We start from the raw sequence: 19,607 nt of genomic DNA, 5'->3' as shown, positions 1-19,607 counted from the left end.
TATATATATATATATATATATATATATATATATATATATATATAAGCGTTGGGAACGTGGCAATTAAACACTAAAGTAACTTTAAAATATTTTCCGAGCTTTCGAATACTTATATATTCATTGTTTGGGAAATAATTAATTAAGATTTGCGGTGGCTTTAAATTGTATCAATTCTTGTAAAAACTTGAAATTCATGGGACGTGTGATATAAATATTGATTTAAATAACTTGAATGTAATTTATGCATATCTTTTAGATTTTGAAAAAACAAACGTCCAACGACCTAACCTATAAAATTTATATTCGAACCAATAAATATTCAGCTATATTTATAACGACCTAGCCTAATAAAATTTAATGTCATCCTTAAATTAACCAATCAATATTGAACATCATTTACTACAATTTATCCTTATCTAACCTATAAAAATTCAGCGCCATTCATAATCTAACCAATTAAAAAGAATCAATATTTCTATCACACCTCATTTTGAATATTGAATTTTGAATTCTATGAATACAATTACTTCTACAGGAATTAATACAATCCCAAACCACGGAAAATCTTAATTAATTATTTCCCAGACGATGAATACATAAGTGTTCGAAAGCTCGGATAATATATTAAAGTTAGTCCACTTTGGTGTTTGTTTGCCACGTTTCCAATTAAACAACATAAACAAGACCTTACGAATTTAAACAAACGTGGTGTTTCATTTCCATGTTCCCAATAAGATACCGCTCTTATATATATATATATATATATATATATATATATATAAATTATATTTATTACATTTTTTTAACTGCAAATATTTTGTATATTCACATAAATATTAAATTTAGAGTAAAATATAAGTACTCTGAGTTGTCACGCTACAAAGTAAGGTTTTAACCACTTTTATTCAATTAACACTTACTGTTTTTGCCTATATTTTTGAACTCAACAACAATATAACTATGTTGAACAATTTTTCATTCAAGTTTACTGTGTTTATTTATATTAAGAGAATGATTTGACGATAATTTGACCACATTGGACGTTGTGATCTATTCAATTGTCCCTACTATATACTTTGCTCCTTGCTTCTCCAAGAATCTGTCTAGTTTTTCAACTTCTTTTACAAACAGTATTCTCTGTTATTTTTATGTCCATCACGCAATGGTAGGCGAGCAATGAAACGATACCACACCAAACGAATCCCTTCCTAAAAACCACTACTTTCCCAGCCCTGTAGAGGAAAAGCTTTCCTATGTCAGGGGCATTTCATAAATCTATCAAATGTATTATGAAATTGATCCTGTTTCTTAGATAAAAACAATCCAACGAGTTTCTCGCTTGTCAGAGGAACCGAATTTCAAACATCTCATTTTTTATCTTTTAGTGTGTCAATTTCAATTGTGAATAATCATATCATTGATATCTTATCAAATTGTTTTCTAATTTTGGTATAAAAAAGATTATTGTACACATTTATTTGTATTCTAATTAAAAATGAAGTCCTTTTCAGTAATCTGCATGGTTTTACTTTTTGGACCCACTTTTTCTTTGAACGATACCAAGCATACCCACGTTAAAAGTTGTGAGTATATTTTGAATATATAATTTAATTTATTCCAGTTTAGTCCAGTATACTTTATCTATACTTAGTTGAAGGATTGTAAAAAGTATTTTAATTTCTACCGTAAAACTATGTACCTGCGCCAGTTTTAAAGAAAACCAATCGTATGACAAAAGTAGTGAATTTTACTAGTTACACAGTAACGTCGATTAAGTTGCTGAAAGTCTAGAGATCATGTTGAAATTGGGGGTTAAAAGTTTGTATTTAATGAATGTTTTAATTATGATTTGTTTTTGGATCTTAGTTTAGTTTGCGATACGGTGTCGAATAGTAAAAAAAGGTACCTTGAAGTTATTTGGGGACAGCGCGGGTGACTTCGGAAATTGTAATAAATTTTCGCCTAATTTTTCGGTTTAAATTATACAATTCCGCGTATAGCTGCATCTTTGTTTATAGTTGTTAGAGGTGTGGTAGTTGTTTTTTGCCGTTGTCCGTAAGTATTAATCTCGTATTTAGAATTTATGTACCGACCGCCATTGATTTAACAGTTTTTGAAAGATCGGAAAAGTTTAATTTTTTTCCGAAAATATTCTCTTTGTTGAGGATTTTATTGTAACAATCTTTGTAGCGATTAAGAAGTGAAAAAATACCTCATGGTTTTTTTACAGGTTGGTAATTGCAAAATCGATCAAATAATTTCGAAAAATTAAGCGAGAAATTATGAAAATTAGAAATGGCTGTTGTGAATGTTAGTAGAGGCCAAATGAGCTTATAGACAAGCATCAAGTCGTTATAATATTCCAAAATCCACAATTATTGATGAGATGAAAGGCTCTCACCCAAAGGAACATGGTGGACAGACAACACTCACGAAAGAAGAAGAAATTCAGTTTGTTAAAACTAACTCATTGTCTGCAGATTGGAGATTCCCGCTCACAGAATTTGATATTTGTCAGACAATCAACATTATTAAACAAGAAGAGGAAGGACAGTCAAACAGGAGAAACAATCTGTACGGAACAACTCGTCTTTCCAAATTCAATTCTTACCGTTAGATTAGCTCAAAATATTGAGCGAAGTATGGGCTGATAAGACCGTCAATGAATGTTTTTCAGAGCTGAAGAAATCAGTTGAAGGTGTGCTAACTGAAAATATCGTAAATTATGATGAAATCAATTTTAGTGACGATCCCGGAAAGCCCAAAGTCGTCTGCAAACGTGATTCTAAACACTGTGATGGAGTAATTGATCCCTCCAAAACAAACATTAGTGTAATGATGGCTGCACCTACTTGTGGTGAACTCCTACCTTCGGTTGTGGTTTATAAACCAAAGCACAGATAAGAAGAATGGGAACGGGATGGACCTCCTGGTAGCCGCCATAGCATAAGCAAAAGCGGTTGGTTTGAATCAACGACGAAATATTGTATTTGATTTGTGAAGTATTTTTCTACTTAAATAAAACTTTCATATCATTGTGAATGTTTTATTTCCATCTATTCATAGCCAAAAATACATATATGAGGATGGTTTCTGAAGTACCAACAGAGAAGACACAAAAATTTGTTCAATAAGTTTTTATAATAAGAATTGTCAAGCTCCTCAAAATAGCTATTAACTGCTGATATTACCTCTTCATTGTTGGAAAGTCTTTAACCACTGAGCCATTTTTTGAAGTCTGGGAACATAAAATAATCCGAATGGACTAAATCTGGCGATTAGGGTGCATGTACTCGCCGTTAATAGTTTTTCCTGTTCCAAGATAATCAATGACAATTATTACACACCATGAATTCGCCTGCAGCTGGAACAGTATAGGCCTTCTTTGGAGCCGGTTCTCCCTTCTCAGTACAAGGTTTTGATTGTTCTTTTCGTTCGGAACAAATTAAAATCTTTTCACTTCTGAGCTTTCAAATAACTACCTTTGGCTAACATTTCCAAAATTTCTTTTGAGTCTTTACAACTTCAGCATTTTGTAACAAAGTTATACTTGATTTAATTTTTCTCAAATTTATAATCTTGACTGGCAATGAATCCATTCCCAAATTGAATATAAAGTTCGAAGAATTTCTGGAAGTTTTTGTTTCGGGTGTGAAGTGATGGAACTACGTTTCCTTAAACGGCGCATTGTGAGCAAACTCGGCACCCATCTTGCGCACAGCTTTTTTATGTCTAAATTTTCGGTTAATATGCGATATATTGCACTTTTTGAAATGCCTGCTTTATCTGATAGCTCATGCACTTCCAGTCGACGATCATCCACTTTGTGGATTATCTTTAACATTTCTGGAGTTAATACCTCCTTTGGTCAACCACTGTGATGCTGGTCTTCGCAAATCCTACGGCCTCGTTTAAACTCTACTACCCAATATTTTACCGTTGATAACGAAGGAGTAGTCTCACCCGAGTAGCATCTAGTTCAGTTTTTATATTGGCTGAGGTAAGGCCTTCCAAATAAAAGTATCATATAACGATTACCAATTTTTTCCATGTTCAAAAATTCATTGGAAACGTTCACTATTGATGGCTGTCAATCAAATACTAAACATCGTGATGTCTTATCTGTCTTATCTACATATGCTGTATACGAGGTCTAGCTACTAAATAACGAGTCTGCGCCCCTAGAGGGTCCCCTAGTCGGGTGGGATAAAAAACGAGTACTGCGTTGGGTATCTAGATATCTTGACTATGCATGTTCCAAAACACGTTTCCGTCACTATCATAGTATTTGTGCAGTAGTGGTTTGAAACGAACGTGTTTTTTTCTCGAGCCGAAAACCACGTGTGACAAAAAACAGAAACAACGTATCAATCTCAAATTTCGCGCCTATGGCGACAATTCTCTATCTCGTACACGTGTTTTTGAGTTGTTTAAACGCTTTAAAGTGGGCCGAGAGAGCACTGAAGATGAACAGTGCCCAGATCGCCCTGTGACTGTTTCACCACCGGAAACAGTGACCAAAATCAACCAAATTATGCGTGCGGTTCGTCGAATGAGTATCCGGATGATTGCCGAGGGTGTAAGCTATTGCGTTAACGGATTTGCTCAGATTTCCTCGAAAGGTTAGAAAAAGATCTGCTTTTAATGGGACCCGATTTGAGTCGATGGAGGCGGTAAAGCAAAAAACGGCAGAGCTCCTTAAGCCCTCATCAAAGAAGACTTCCAGCACTGCTTCGATCAATGGAAAAAAAGTATGGAAAGGTGTGTGGCGAGGGGAGAGGAATATATTGAAGGGGAGCCAATACTTCCAATACAGTGGTATCTACAACTACTACCATCTCTAGGTTTGGCCAGGTACTTCTGGGACCATCCTCGTATGTATCTCTAAATATATTAATTTAGTGCTTAGAACTTTTTTTAGGCCTTCTATATATGAGTCTAAATCATATTTGCAGCGTTTATAATACTTGTCCGAAGTCACCAAAAAAATGTGGGTGATTGAAATTTTTTTTAAACAATCGCGGGAGGAGAGTATGATTAAAAAAACATAGGATCATATCTATGGATAATACATGCATCTATTGTCATTTCTTCTTGTTTTTTTAAATATAATTAACGTAATTATCGAAAAAAATGTCACTTTACGTTCTTAAATAAGCTGGACATGACGATTTACATGCTCAATTTCAAAGGATTATTTTAAAGATTTTCGCGTACTTAATATGGAAATCAGTAAGAAAATGTTTATTATGGAATCATGTCGTATCTTGATCTACGACAAGAATATTGAAATGATCTTAAATATTTAAACAGTATTTAATCACAAAACGGGTGGGATGAATTTATACATACGATGTACCTTACTTGTTTATACAACTCAAGATGGTGATTTTTATGCTTACTTATTTTTTCGTCTACAATTAGAGTCATTAAAAAACATAAAGACAAAACCGTTGATTAGAATAATTTCGTCTTCATATTTAATTCTGTGCTAGCTACTATTTGACAGGACCATAATATTATTAACATCAACATTTGAATATTTTTAAGGTGCAGAAGGTGGACAGTTACCAGTAGTAGATATAGTAACTAACGGCGTGCTATGCGTAAAACCTCCTTGTATAGTGATACCTGGAACAGAAGCTACACTATCAATAAATTTTACATCACGTAATAGAAAGCGAATTATAATCTTTGTTCGTAAAACTAGTTTTTTTTTCGTATTTTAGCTGATTACGTACCGTCTATTACACCAAAATTTGTAGCTACATATGCAGGAGCTAATATACCCTATTCAACAGGCCAGAAAGATGCTTGTGAATATATAAACAACACTGCGTGTCCTTTGGGTGAAGGTGAATTTGTTACTTATGTTTATGGATTGAAAATTCAGAGCTGGTTCCCATCGGTAAGAAATTAATATTTATGAAATAATATTTCATTCGGAAGTGATTAGAAGAGAAAAAAAAAACAATTTCAGGGTTTGTTACCTCAAAATCCACATTTCTGTAGGGAAGTTTTCGAAAAATTCATCGTGATAAGGTGTATTATCAAGTACAAGAACATCCTAACTATTTGGTTCATTTGAAATAAGTTTTCTAATAAATTTTCATAACATATTAGTCCCTCGACTTACAATTTGGTTTCCAATTAACGTACGGATGAATCATCTTAAGAGGATATTTACTAGTAGGGTTTAGGAGGCTCCCACGCGAAATGTCGCGATACAATATTTTTTGATAATTTAGAGTATGACGAATCAAAGAAATTTGAGTTCAAAGTTCGCTTCTTTAACATGAGTTTTTATGGGCGCCATAGTGAAATAGTTTATAGATTTGATTGGTAAGAAATTAATCTTTCTAATGGTGTTAGTCGAATAAAAATAAAAGTTATTAGCTAAAAATTGTTATAATTCAATGCTCATCCAGTAACTAAGCGGAAATTAGGAAAACGGTCATATGGTTTCTGTCACCAAGAGAAGCACGCGAAATTTGACCACATCTTTTTACAGTTTTTGTTCTTTTGGCTCATTTTTACACTGTAACACCGATGCCCGTTATTCATATTCGAGGATGGTCACAACCTGGCCCAACAAAGAAAATAAAAAAAATTGGTAACTTAATCTCCTTTTAGTTCCAGCGATTTTCAATGAATTCGATAGCCTTATTATAAGAAGAAACGTGAAGCTCCTCAAAATAGTCATTAACTGCCGATATTACCTTCTCATTGTTGGAAAATATTTGACTACTGAGCCATTTTTTCTTATCTAGGAACAGAAAATAATCCGAGGGGACTAAATCTGTGAATAGGGTGCACGAAGTAGTAATTAAAACAATTCATTAATTTTGGCCTATGCAATCACGGATGTGGGATCTGATTTCTTTGCTCAAACGTTGCAATAAGTTCGCATAATATTCGCCGTTGATAGTTTTTTCTTTTTCAAGATAGTGAATGAAAATTATCCCACGTGCATCCCAAAAAACCAACACCGAGACCTTGCCTGCAGATGGAACGGTCTTTGCCTTCTTTGGAGCTGGTTCTCTTTTTTCAGACCATTGTATGATTGTTCTTTTGTTTCGGGTGTGGCGTGATGCATCCACCTTTCATTCAACGGCGCAAAAATTCGGCTTTATTTCTGTGAAGCATTGCCAAACACTCGATGGAAACATTGTGAGCAAACGCGGCACCCATCTTGCGCACAGTTTTCTCATATCCAAATTTTCAGTAAATATACGATGTATCGCATTTTTGGAATGCCTTCTATGCCTGTTAGCTCGCGCACTTATGCTCGACGATCATTCAGTACCGCTTTGTGGATTTTCTTCAACATTTCTGGAGTCATTACCTCATTTGGTCGACCACCGCAGTGCTGATCTTCGCAGGTCGTACGGCCTCGTTTAAACTCTGCTACTCAATATTTTCTTGTTAATAACGAAGGAGCAGTCTCACCCAGAGTAGAATCTAGTTCATATTTTATATTGGTTGGACTAAAACCATGTTTACAAATTCAGTGAAAACGTTCATAATTGATAGCTGCCAAATAAATACTATACAACTTTGGAGTTTCTAAACTTGAAACATATGTTGTATAGCTGGTATACTTTCCAATGCAGTAGTATTTTTCAAGTACCTACCGCTATCTTCAGGTCAGGCCAGGAACTTCTGGGACTATCCTCGTACATACACAAGAGATCTCTGCATATACTATACATATATGTGTAGCAATACTCGATGGTTATTGGCTATTTTGAAAAAATCAAATGGGCGACTATTTATTTTTAATAAAATGTTAACGTTTAATTTAGCAAGTTTTCTGCATTGTTTCAGTTAATAATTAATTTAAGATTTTTAAGCATATATACATGTGGAATAAAAATCAATAAATTTTAATTTCAATATGACTAGTTTGGTGGATGCGAGAATATCTCCCTGAATGTTCAAAATTTTTTTTGTGGTTCCAGCTTTTATTATGAGTGTTTTGAGGTTAAGTAGCCTGTGCTGTGTCTGTAGGTTAAAAGTTATTAAACGAAGTATGAAGATGTACAAAAATTTTTCCAAAATTATCTGATTGTCAGTTATGAATCTGGCCAACAATAATTATATGAGCTATTGAGGTGAGGTAGTGTTTGAATTTTATTTTTTTTATAGGTATCTGTTGGCCTGGAAGTATCGTTTATCAATGACTACGATAATGTGGTTATAGTATGCTTTTCAGTAAATCTTCAAGTGAAGTCTGGATAGAATGAAATTATTATTATATTATTAACAAGATTCTACCTTTGTATCAACATTTATAGTTATAAAAGTACTTTAAGTTTATCCAGTTCTGTTAAACTCTTTGCTCAAATCAGTAGTTATTCTACTGGTAGTGAATTAACTATATGGCAAGTATAAGTACAACGACAAGATCAATGTGCGTCTTACAAACAGTAAGATAGTTGGAGTTTGTTATTTACTGCGTTCGGTTATGTAAATCTGATGACTTGGATTGTGCAGTATTGTTCGCCATTACAATTTATTTTGATCTCCCTGATCAGTTCGCGTTCGGTTATATCAATTTTGTGCTCTCTGAGTAAGATCTCTTTGCTCCGAATCTTTAAAGAGAGCTCCTAGATTTGTTTCGACTTTTGACATTTTTATGCTTATCAATTACCAATTTTATTCGATAGTTATTTGTACATATGTATTGTGTGTAAATAAAAAATAGCCTTTAATCGTAATGCATAAAAACTGACAGTGTAATATCACCTCCATGTCACGAATTGGTTCCGTATACAGCGAATAAGCATTTAAAATATCAGTTTGTGTACTTTTATCAAATTCCATACTTTACTAGTTACTGTACTGATCAGCTGACTTCATTTATCTTATGTTAAGTCTTTTTTCGGTATTCGTTTACTGTTTGCAATTACTACAATCAATGCGTACAACAAAGATCACGTGATACAAATCGCTCTCTGCTCGCTCTGTTCCGCGAACAACATTACCGAACGCAACGTTGTCAAGCTTACACTCGGAGTTTGCAGTAAATAATAACAGTATGAATCGATCAAGGCGTCTTTGATCGTTAAATTATAGACTTTCGTGTTACTGAAAATAAATTTACAGCTGCGTACCAATCTATGCGAGTAAAATTGCTCAAGTGAGTAAAATGACATCTAACGGGCTATGCGCTCAGTCTGGACGTGTTTGTTAAAGCAAATAGTTGTGCCACTTTTCAACGTACTGATTAGAAATTTGTATGATCAGCTGGATCGACGATTTTCGCGCACGAACACATGTATTGTTTGTTTCATTTTTCTCCAACTCACGAGTGTTTGTGCGCCCACCAATACTCAGGTGAGTATGCAATTTAAGAATTCAAAGAAGATTAGCTGGGTAAACAATAAGAAAAAAAATTGGATGGAAAACCACGACGTAAAATATCTCAGTTTAAATTATTTAAGAAAAACGATGTCAAGCTAGAGGCAGATCTATTTGCAATATAGGTATATTCTAGTTAGTTAATGCAGAATTGTTGGAGTGCCAATACTAACAATAGCTTTTGAATAGTAATTTTATGAAGACAATTTACTTTTATAAATTTAATCTCTATTTAGGAAGTCATTATTATCTCACATGCCAAAGAAATAATTATCTATTATAATATTTATAACACTGTGATGTTTTTCTTGTTAATCTATACGATTTCTATTCGTGAGGTCAATTAATAGACACTGTCTCTTACGTTCTTAATTTATTTAAATACCTTACACTACATTTAACTAATTTATATAAATCATTAATCACTATCACTTAACTAACTTAAATGATTTATTTAAATTCTTCGATTACTTTACATTTCGGTCTGTTCACCACGACTATTTATTATAAACTAAATGAACTGCGCTACACAAACACCTTATATATTCCAAAAGAATTAAAGAATTCTAAAAACTTGTACAAAATAAAGAAACAAAACAAATAAATAGACCTTCCTAGAAACTATTCGAAAGAAATAATGTATGCTATAATAAAAACTATCGTAAATAAAATAAATAAAATAAACATCAAACGGATTCCGCGGTTTATAAAAAGTGTGTCAAAGACGCCGTGCGCCTTCGCCGAATTATAGAATTCCACTATATACAGGCAGAACCGGCAGTAACCATACTACCAATTGTTTATTTGCCAAATGGAAAACAAAATAAAAAAATTGGTTACACAGGGTGGGGCAGCATAGCTCTCTTTTTTTAAATGCCTACCACTTAGTCGGTTGATATCGTAGCGGGGTTTATCCACGTATAGTTTATGAGTTGGAACATTGGGGAGCTTGTGTTTTTTGTTGATCTACTTTTTGAGCGGATTTTCTGCGATCTGGAAAACAATGATTATGTGAGTCACTAGGTTTAGATAAACTGCAAGTGTAACGCTGTCTCTTGGCGCATTAGATCACCCGAGGACAGTGAGAGTTTCTATATTGCGAGCACCACGGCGTTCAGAGCGCAAACATGCGTATCTCCAATCGTTCCGTGAAGCGAATTCTTCATAGATTTCCATCCATACAAGAAGGCTATTGTGCAGAAGAGGGTGACTACAATTCTCGGGAAAAATCTAGCAAGGTTTTCCTGAATGTCGTTCCTGAGGATGCTATTGCTCTTTTTAGTGAGAAGCTAATTTCCATTTTTGTGGGTTAGTGAACTTTACTACTAGACTGACATCAATCGTCTAAAATTGCATGAAAGGCATTTGTATTCACCTAAAATCATAGTGTGGTATACAATTCTTCAACTGCAATTATTGGTCTTGGTTTTATGAGAAAATTTAATTCACAGTGTCCGGTATGTAAACAAGAATTTTTTCACCCAAGGCCGGATCAGTTTGACGCGGGGAACATTTGGCTCCAACAAGATGGCTGTTTTGAGGCAAAATTTCCTAGAACGCCTCATTTCAATCAGAGATATTTACAATGGCCTGTCCGATCTACCCTTGTGATTTTTTATGGTTTTTTTAAATCCCATGTTTCTGGGAAGTAACCAAGTACTCTTCAGGTTTCAAAGAACATCATCCAGAGAGCAAGTGCCAGTATAACGTCTTCTTTGCCTAAAAATGTTATGAAAAACACCAATATTTGGTATGATCAATTTATAGAGAACAGAGTATCATACCTATATGATTTGTTTTTTGAAACTATGAGGTGGGGCTATTAAATCACGATACTTTTGGTATGAAACTCTTTATTTTGATATTATGTATATTTATTTATTATCACTTTCAATAAAAAACTCTCCTCTATCCCTACATCGCTTCATGCAAATCTTCCAATGTTTTGAATAATACAGGAAGTTTTATTCTGCCAGTGGCTTCGGGAAGCACGTCGCTTTTACTTACACAACCCATTAGACTCAAATCTTGTTCCTTATTATGCAGAATTGACTTTAGGAAAGAGGTAGAAATCACATAGTGCCAGAAACGGCGAATAAGGTGGGTGGTTTCATACTGGGATGTCGTATTTGTGAGCTTCTTTTTGTTCCAACACTTTTCTCAAATTAAAATAGTCACACCTCGTATGTAAAACAAAACTTTAAGGTATGTAATTGCATTGTAAAAAACAATTTAAAACTTTCTGAAATGCTGTCGCACTCCATAGTATACAACTTACGCTTTTATGATGTTTTTTATTGGTACATTATTTTATATATTAATATGTCTGAAATCTTGTGAAAATTTAAAAGACGAACGTAATACTGAATACACTGTATACACCACCATTACACCAACACTCACGATTACACTGTCTGACGCGCGTTTCGATAACCAAGTTATCGTCTTCAGAGATTGAAGGTAAACTGTTTAATAGTGAGTAATTGAATGAATACCAGATTGATTTTTGTATTTAGCTTCCGAATACCTAATATGGATTTTTTGAAATAATGTTTATGAATCAGTCCCCAGAATAATTGGGAGGAAGAGAGAGAAATGTTTTATTGTCAGAAATATAGTAGTAGTCTAGTAATTCATAATAAAATTTGTTGAAACATATTTCAATATTCAATCCAAATATTCCTCCTCATTTCTTTAAATTTACTGAATAAATTTTTGTAAAGCAAGAAATTTCAATTGATTCGGCAACGTTTTCCAAACTGCGTCTGACGTTGTAGTAAGCGCTTTCATCCTTTGTTTTTTTCAATTTACAAATTTCGTTATCATACTTATTCTTGTCAGATTATTAAAAAAATTTTGTATTTTAGGATTTGGTACTAATACCAATTCCAAAAAGACCAGTGGCAGACTAAGCCGTCGAGGTGGTAAAGCTGAATGAGCCCCCCAGCTTTAAAAAATATAGTTTTCCAAAGCTTTTTATTTAGTTCATATTTGTATGTATAAATAAGTGTTTATGTTTATTTCGTTAAAATCTGGCAAGTGAAATTTAAATTCGACTTAATTTATTTATGCTAAATAAACATATATACCTATCATATGGAATGGATATGGGTGAAAAAAATAAAATACGAATCAATCGACAAAAAATTAGATAAAATAAATCAAAGATAGTTTTTTGTATTTTTTGTAGTGTGTTACATGTGTTTTCGTGCCTTCAATTTACTGAATTCCTCAATAACATCTGTGAAATCGATTTCTTTTGAAATTTTCCTTTCTATTCAAAGCACGGCTAAATTAGCCAGTCGTTCTTGACCCATTGAAGATCGAAGATAATTTTTAATCAGTGTAAGTTTCGAAAAGCTCTTCTCGCATGAAGCAGCCGAGATGCAAATGGTCAAAAAGTATTGAAGTATAATCGATATACAGTGCAACGATTCACTGATGTCCCATTTTTTTATAAATTGAAGGATTTCTTAGGCAGCGACGTCCATACTCGTATCGGTGGCTTTTACATGCCAGCGGCACCTTTTTATTTCTTGGAAAACTTGCTCCATGTCAAATTCACCATATATTTGTATCAGATTGTCAACTGCTTCAGCCAGAGCGTCATCTGAAGCTTCTGGTATAAACTTTGTTTCAATAATTAGGAAAATATTATTGATTTGTTTCATGGCCCCGTATCGTGACGAAAATTCTTGAATAAATCGGTATATGCATTCATACATTGCTCGACGTATTTCTTCTTGAATTGATAATCCAGTATCACGAGCTGATTAACCCGACATCGTTCATTTTATCTTCCTTTTTCCTCGTTTCTCGATGTTGATGTCCATGTCTTTGCATTTTTTATGCCAAAAGTTTCAGCATTATCTACAATCGTAGTTCCTTCGGTCACCAAATACTCATTCAAGGCGTTCAGTTTGCTGATTCCTGTATCTAGAGTCATTTTTGGAGACTACAAATATTGTTGAACTAAATTTACTTCCTCTAGTATAGAAAGCCAGAATTGTATATAGGTTAGAAAGGTAAAATCACAAACAGCCGGGCTCCTGATCTTGTATCTAGATTTGCTTTTGTTGGAACTTGAAAATATTCCAAACTACTCATAATTGTCTTTATTTTTTCTTTTACAACTTTTACTGACTCGTAAAGAGCACTCCAGCGAGTATCCGATAAACGTTTTAAATTTTTTCAAGTTTTCTCTTTCAGTAATTGCCATCTCTGTGTAGATGACGAAAAGAACGAATTTAATTTTTATAGAGATTTATCAACTAATATTTTACATGCAACAAACTGTTATGGACAAGCGTGACGCTTACTATCAGGCGAGCGACTTCCTAAACTTTTTTGTTGTGTTTTTACCCAAGGGGAAACCACACGAAGGCATAATTTTGGTTTCTTTTTATTGCACTACCACTGAAGACGTGTAGTTCATCTTACGTCCTGAGAAGGTGTGAGAGGTGATGAGATATTATAGCTCCTTTGATCGACTTCAAAAGCGCGCTTCTTGTGGGCCCTTCATTTAATTCAAAACTTCGATGGTCTTAGCACATTTGTAAAGTCTTGATTAGGATTTGATCAGGGGAAAACGGAGGCATTTGGGGCCCCCCTATTAGTTCGCCACTGAAAAAGACTTCACCAGTTTTGCAGTATTGTTTAAAAAAGAAGGATAGTCTCGTTTTAGCATTAATTTCTTTGATTATTATAGTTATCATTTTATGAAAGTAACAATTTGATTAGATAAGTTTAGTGATACAGAAATATGTTTTTGAAGATAAATACAGAGTAAATAATTGAATTGTATAGACAATGTATCCCCCGCAAACAACATATTTTTATCTGAAGTGGTTTTGAAACAGATTTCGTAATTAAGAGTAGATTAGTGCATTAATTGACAGGTTTATATTTTTAAAACTTTGAAAGTTAAAAAAATTTTAGCTGGTTTCTAGCGGTAAGGTAGCGTTGATTTTAAATCTGCTTTTAGTTATTTCAAAATACTCTCAGAATATAGCACAAGCACGATTTATTTCATTTACAAGCTAGTTTTATAATATATTAAAGAAAAAAATATATAAACTATCCATACAGAAACTGTTAGAAATATTTATTTTTTTCTTCACGTTTCTTGAAATAACGTTTTCTTTTTGGAAAAAAACTACTTTTGATTATTTTTCTGTCACATTCAGACATCACTCAAAATCAGACACGTTATCAGCAATGTCCGGCAATAATCATTTTTATGCTCATATCACAAACAAGAATCCTAAATTTTTTCAGCATTATTTCAACTAACTGAACACAATTTGGGCCTTATAATTTCCAAGAAAATCAAAGCACTCCATGCATCTTTTTCCTTGTCTTAATTTTTGCATCCCGTAGAGCTAAAAATATTTTACACAAATATTTAAAGCAATTCCCTTCTTTGTTTAACTTTTTAATAAATTGTTTCACAAGTCCAAGTTTGATGTGAAATAGTAGAAGTGAAACTTTTTGAGAGTCATTTTTGCGAATTACAATTTTCGTAACGGGTGTTAAAATTGCTCTTTGTGGGCAGTCTCTTTTTTTCAATACTATTCTCGGTTCCTACTATCCCACTCATACAGGAAACATGAACATTTTGTAAATCCAGACTGCTAACACAAAAAAGGCCTAAATTTTTTAAATCTTTACATTTCCCAACTGTGATATACATATTGTATTTGTCTTTTCTTTAAATGAGCTGAATGGCCGACTGGAATAGAAGCAAAAACATAGCCATCATATGAAAGAACAGCTTCAAGACTTCTTTTTGAAGTATGGATGAAATGGTATGTACTCCGGGGCTCAAAGGTGAGTAACTAGACCAGCAAGTATTTGGGAGTGGTCCGTTTTGTGTGAAATATTTTTGAATCTCGATTTCTATAGAGTTGCTGGAACCAGCTATTTTTTGCTTTAATCTAGACCTCAGTAATTTATAAAGGTCCTCTGGTAGGCCTACATCTTTTACTAAATCATTTAGCTCGGCTTGTGAAAGTAGTTATGGTTTGTTTCGACTTGAGGTTGATAGTTCAAAATCCATAGTATATAGTAATCCGGTAGCTGTGGAGCTTTCATTATCTTCTTTTAGTACTCTGGAGTTAATAGATACTGGTCTTATAGCTGATTTAATATTGTTTATTATTTTATGGTTCTTTTGAAGAGAGCTTGAAATGCAGTTTTCGTTTTTTTCTTGCAAAAAAAAATCTGTAATAGAAACGAATAGTGGATCAATTATTTTCTACGGTTATAACCGCTGTATATCAACTGTTCTTGATAAATCAATGGGGTAAATTATATGTCTTCAATTTCTTTTTCTTACCTGATTAAACAATTGCCTCATTGTGTTACAGTTATAGTTATTATTGCACAATAATTAAGGTCTCCTGGGGAATGTCAAATTTCAAGCAATAACAGATATAGTTCTTATTATTGTATAGTTGTAAAACAATTTAACCGTCAATATTGTCAATATTGTGAATAATATATATATATATTTTTTAAAAATAATAGAAATAACTTCTTCCAAGTTTTTCGCATCAACCATGTTGGTTATTTGCGATAGATTTAGATAATGAAAGACATATTTAGTATAGTGTAGTATCCTAGTAGGGTTTTCATTTCATTTGAAAAATTAGATAATTGTCTTTGCGACGCGTATAATGTAAATTCTAAGAGTATTTGTCTTACAGTGGGTTCTTGGTTACAATTTGCACACATGGGTTTGTTACTTCTACATAGTAAATATTCGTGCGTAATTTTAGTGTGATCTATTCTTAGCTTAGTTACTATTGTTTTGGGTGATTACTGCATATATTCCAAGAAAAATGCATGTTATAAAGTACATACCAGATTGTTTTCTCTAAACGTTATTTGAGTCGTAAGTACAAGCGGCAAATCATTGGTAGAAGTTTTTTCTGTCCTCAAGTCTCCGGCAGATGTGAAAAAAGGTGATTGGAAAACTCACCTGAAAAATTATATAAGGTACACGCGAGATTCATTTCTCTATTTCTTTCTTGGGTCATCAACAGCAGTAGGAAAGCTGTGGCAGACATTTTCTCTCACAAATGTCATGAGGTACACGCGAGATTTGTTTTGCATGTCATCAGTAGGTAATAACTAGTAGGAAAACAGCAGTGACTAATGTTTTGCCGATGCCAAAGTCCCTGGTTGTCGAATAAGAAAATTGCTTTCCTCGCCCAATTAGTGTATTTGGTTAGTTCTTACAGTTTGATATTTACACTAATATGCTCATTATGCGCAATAGACGAGTAGAAAATGCTTATTATTCCGGGGTTTATTTAAGTAAACATTAAACTGTAAGAACTAAATAAGTTAACTAACTAACCAGGGACTTTGGGACCGGGCAAACGTCTGTCGTTACTTTTTAGCTGCTAGTTATGACCTAGAGATGGGATGAGAGCAGGAATTTTGTCTGTGGCATTTTTCCTTATGGCATTTTTGAGGTGAGTTTTCCGACGACTCATTTTCACGTCTGCCGACGACTCGGCTTCAGAGAAAATGTCTGCTACAGCTTTCCCGCTGCTGTTGATGACTTAAGAAAGAAATATAAAAAAGAATTTCGGGTGTAACTAATCTAATTTTTCGGGTGAGTTTTCCGATCACATTTTTTCACCACTGCCGGAAACTTGAGGACAGAAAGAACGTCGCCAATAGTCGCTGATATTTACGACTGAAATAACGCTAAGAAAAAAGAATCTTGTGTGTACCTAATTTTTTTATTTCCTCGAATTTCCACGAAGTTCACGAGGCTTGCATTTTAAAACGGAACCGATCTGGTCCGCCAGACGAAAGTTCCATAATGTGTTACCTTTAGGCCACGAAGTTACGCACTAACTTTTCATGTACTTTATAACATGCATTTTTTGTAGGTAGCTCTTGGACTAGTATTCACGGCCACTTTTCAACAGTTTCCTTGATTTGTTTTAGTTTTTGAAATGATCTTTGTCCCTCAGATTGCCACTAAGATTAATTTTTTACTGCAAACCTTTTGAGTGTTTGTCAGCATCGTCTTTTCCTTGTATTCTTTGATGAGAGGACACCTACAAAAATCTGACATCTAAGTTGTTGTTTTGTATTAGATGTAATTGTTTCTTGATTTCTAGTTCAAGAGGATTGTTGGTATAGATACTTTTTAATGAGCTCGATGCGAGGAGTCTGTTGAAATTACAATTTTTTGTGGGTTTGATGATTGAATTTCGACCAAAGCTTGTAGGATAGCATTTCTGCTGAATATACAGAACTTACGCGAGGTAATGTATACATCAAGTTTTTACCGCCAATTTTATTTCAGAAGGTAGCTGATTGAGTAATTTTTCGCACTGAAGATAAAGAAGTAATAAAAGCTGTGGAGGTCTGGTTTGCAGAGCGAGAAGAAACATTTTTTTTAAAGGTCTAGAGACGGTACAGGTTCGCTCTAATAAGTGTATCCAATTAAGAGGAGAATATGTTGAGTAATAAAATATTTTGTTTGGTTCTATAGTAGGATAAGAATATTTCTCAATATATCCTCTTATAAACGCTCCGATTTATTTTTAGATTTGCAAAAGTTCTTATCAATTTCAACAAGAAAAAACAACTGTTTTAATGTGTACAAAAAACAAAAAACAAATAAAAATGATGAAAAATAGAGTGACAAATACTAAAAATGTAGCTGCTATGGCTCGTTTGGACAGTGGACTTTTTCTAAGAGTCTTTGTTATCTTATTTTTGCGCCGGATCGCCGCATTTGTGAACTACGCCTGCGCTCAACGTAGAAAAGTCGAATAATGTAGATAATTGCTTGCGTCGTAAACGTATTTTTCTACAAGTAGAAAACGTGTACTTTTTTACGTCCCACCAGTGGTTAAAGCAGTTCGATAATCGATCTATTCAGTTACAGATTTAATGGCAAAGCAAGCAGAGGTTAATTTTTTCAGGTCAGGTTTTCTATATGTACAGACAATTGAAGAGCACCGTCAATATGTAGACCAAGAAATTTTATCGAATTTGAGGATCGTATTAAGTCACTGTTGAGTTTTAGAGCTTTTAAAGCTTCTTTATAGTATAAAACTAAAGTTTTCTCAGTGTTTAAACAGAGATCGTTTGCGTCAGACCGGGACTTAATAGTTATGAGATCATTGCCCACGGTCGAATGTAGAGCTTGTATATCTGGACCACTCTAGGTTACACTGGTATCAGCCGCGAATAAAGTGAATTGACCATTGATCCGTAGATCTGTGAGATCATTGATGAAAAAGCAAAAAAAGAGCTGGAACCAAAACTGAACCCTGAGGCACACCACTGCCATTTGGCAATTTACTGTAAACTTTACCATTAGCTCGTACCATTTGATTTCGAAATTCAAGGTAAGATACAAATCGTTTTAATGGAATACCTTGGATGCCAAAATATTCTAGTTTGTTAATCAGAATTTTATCAACACAATCGAAAGTTTTAGCGAAATCACAAAAAACCGAAGCAGTATGAAATTTATTGTTAAGTGATATATATGTTTCGTTGAAAACAGAAATCAGCGTCATTAGTGCATTTATTAGGTAGGAAGCCAAATTGTTGAGCTGTCAGGATTTTATGTTTTAAACGAAAGGGTAATAGACGGCGTTTCTGCATTGTTAAAGATATTCAAACTTGTGTTAATGCTCGGAGTTTTAATCAGTTAGTTAATAAACTCTCTGATAAAAGGGATAGTCGACTCTTGTCCCGAATTCGAACGTTCTTTGATGTCTGTTTGCAACTGTGCTATTGTAGTTCGGATGTTCATGGTTGCTCATTACAGTACTGGCATATTACAATGTTAGCTACTGACGACTCCCAGTTCTACTTGTAAACTTTCGATGGGAGATGTTCTGAAGCTCCAGTAATTATACATAATACTTGATGGTTACGGTATCTAAGCATTTTAGTTTATATTTTTTAGCGGAGGCATAATCGATCCTAGATCTTATGACATGCCTGTAGTTTGAGAGTAAAGTCTCTTGGTTAGATCCCCAGTCTCTATTATTTAATGTGTAGTTGATATTTTTATTGAATCTATACTGAAATTTTGAATGACTTGCTATTTTTTACATCTTTTCGCTATTATCTATTAAAGCTGTAGGAAAAGTATAGTATACAACTCGCACGGAATGCTAATTTCCTACTTGTATGATTTGCCGCATTCGCATACGGCCCATGTTTATCAAAATATGCTAGACATATTTTCAAAATTG

At 33.8% G+C, this 19,607-nt stretch overlaps 1 protein-coding gene across 1 annotated transcript; it reads left to right on the top strand.

Annotated features, from left to right (window-relative positions):
* Window positions 1–1,456: 1,456 nt before the first annotated feature.
* LOC130448577 (uncharacterized) lies at window positions 1,457–9,731 on the top strand. Its single transcript, XM_056785993.1, has 4 exons — window positions 1,457–1,583; window positions 5,551–5,670; window positions 5,730–5,908; window positions 8,149–9,731. Exons 1-4 carry the CDS (start codon window positions 1,496–1,498, stop codon window positions 8,239–8,241), a joined length of 480 nt encoding a protein of 159 aa, XP_056641971.1. The 5' UTR covers window positions 1,457–1,495; the 3' UTR covers window positions 8,242–9,731.
* The last annotated feature ends 9,876 nt before the right edge of the window (window positions 9,732–19,607 follow it).

This window comes from Diorhabda sublineata, chromosome 9 (assembly GCF_026230105.1).
Source record: "Diorhabda sublineata isolate icDioSubl1.1 chromosome 9, icDioSubl1.1, whole genome shotgun sequence".
Lineage (NCBI taxonomy): Eukaryota > Metazoa > Arthropoda > Insecta > Coleoptera > Chrysomelidae > Diorhabda > Diorhabda sublineata.
Note: the sequence above shows the minus strand (reverse complement) of the source record. Positions and strands in the feature narration are given on the sequence as shown.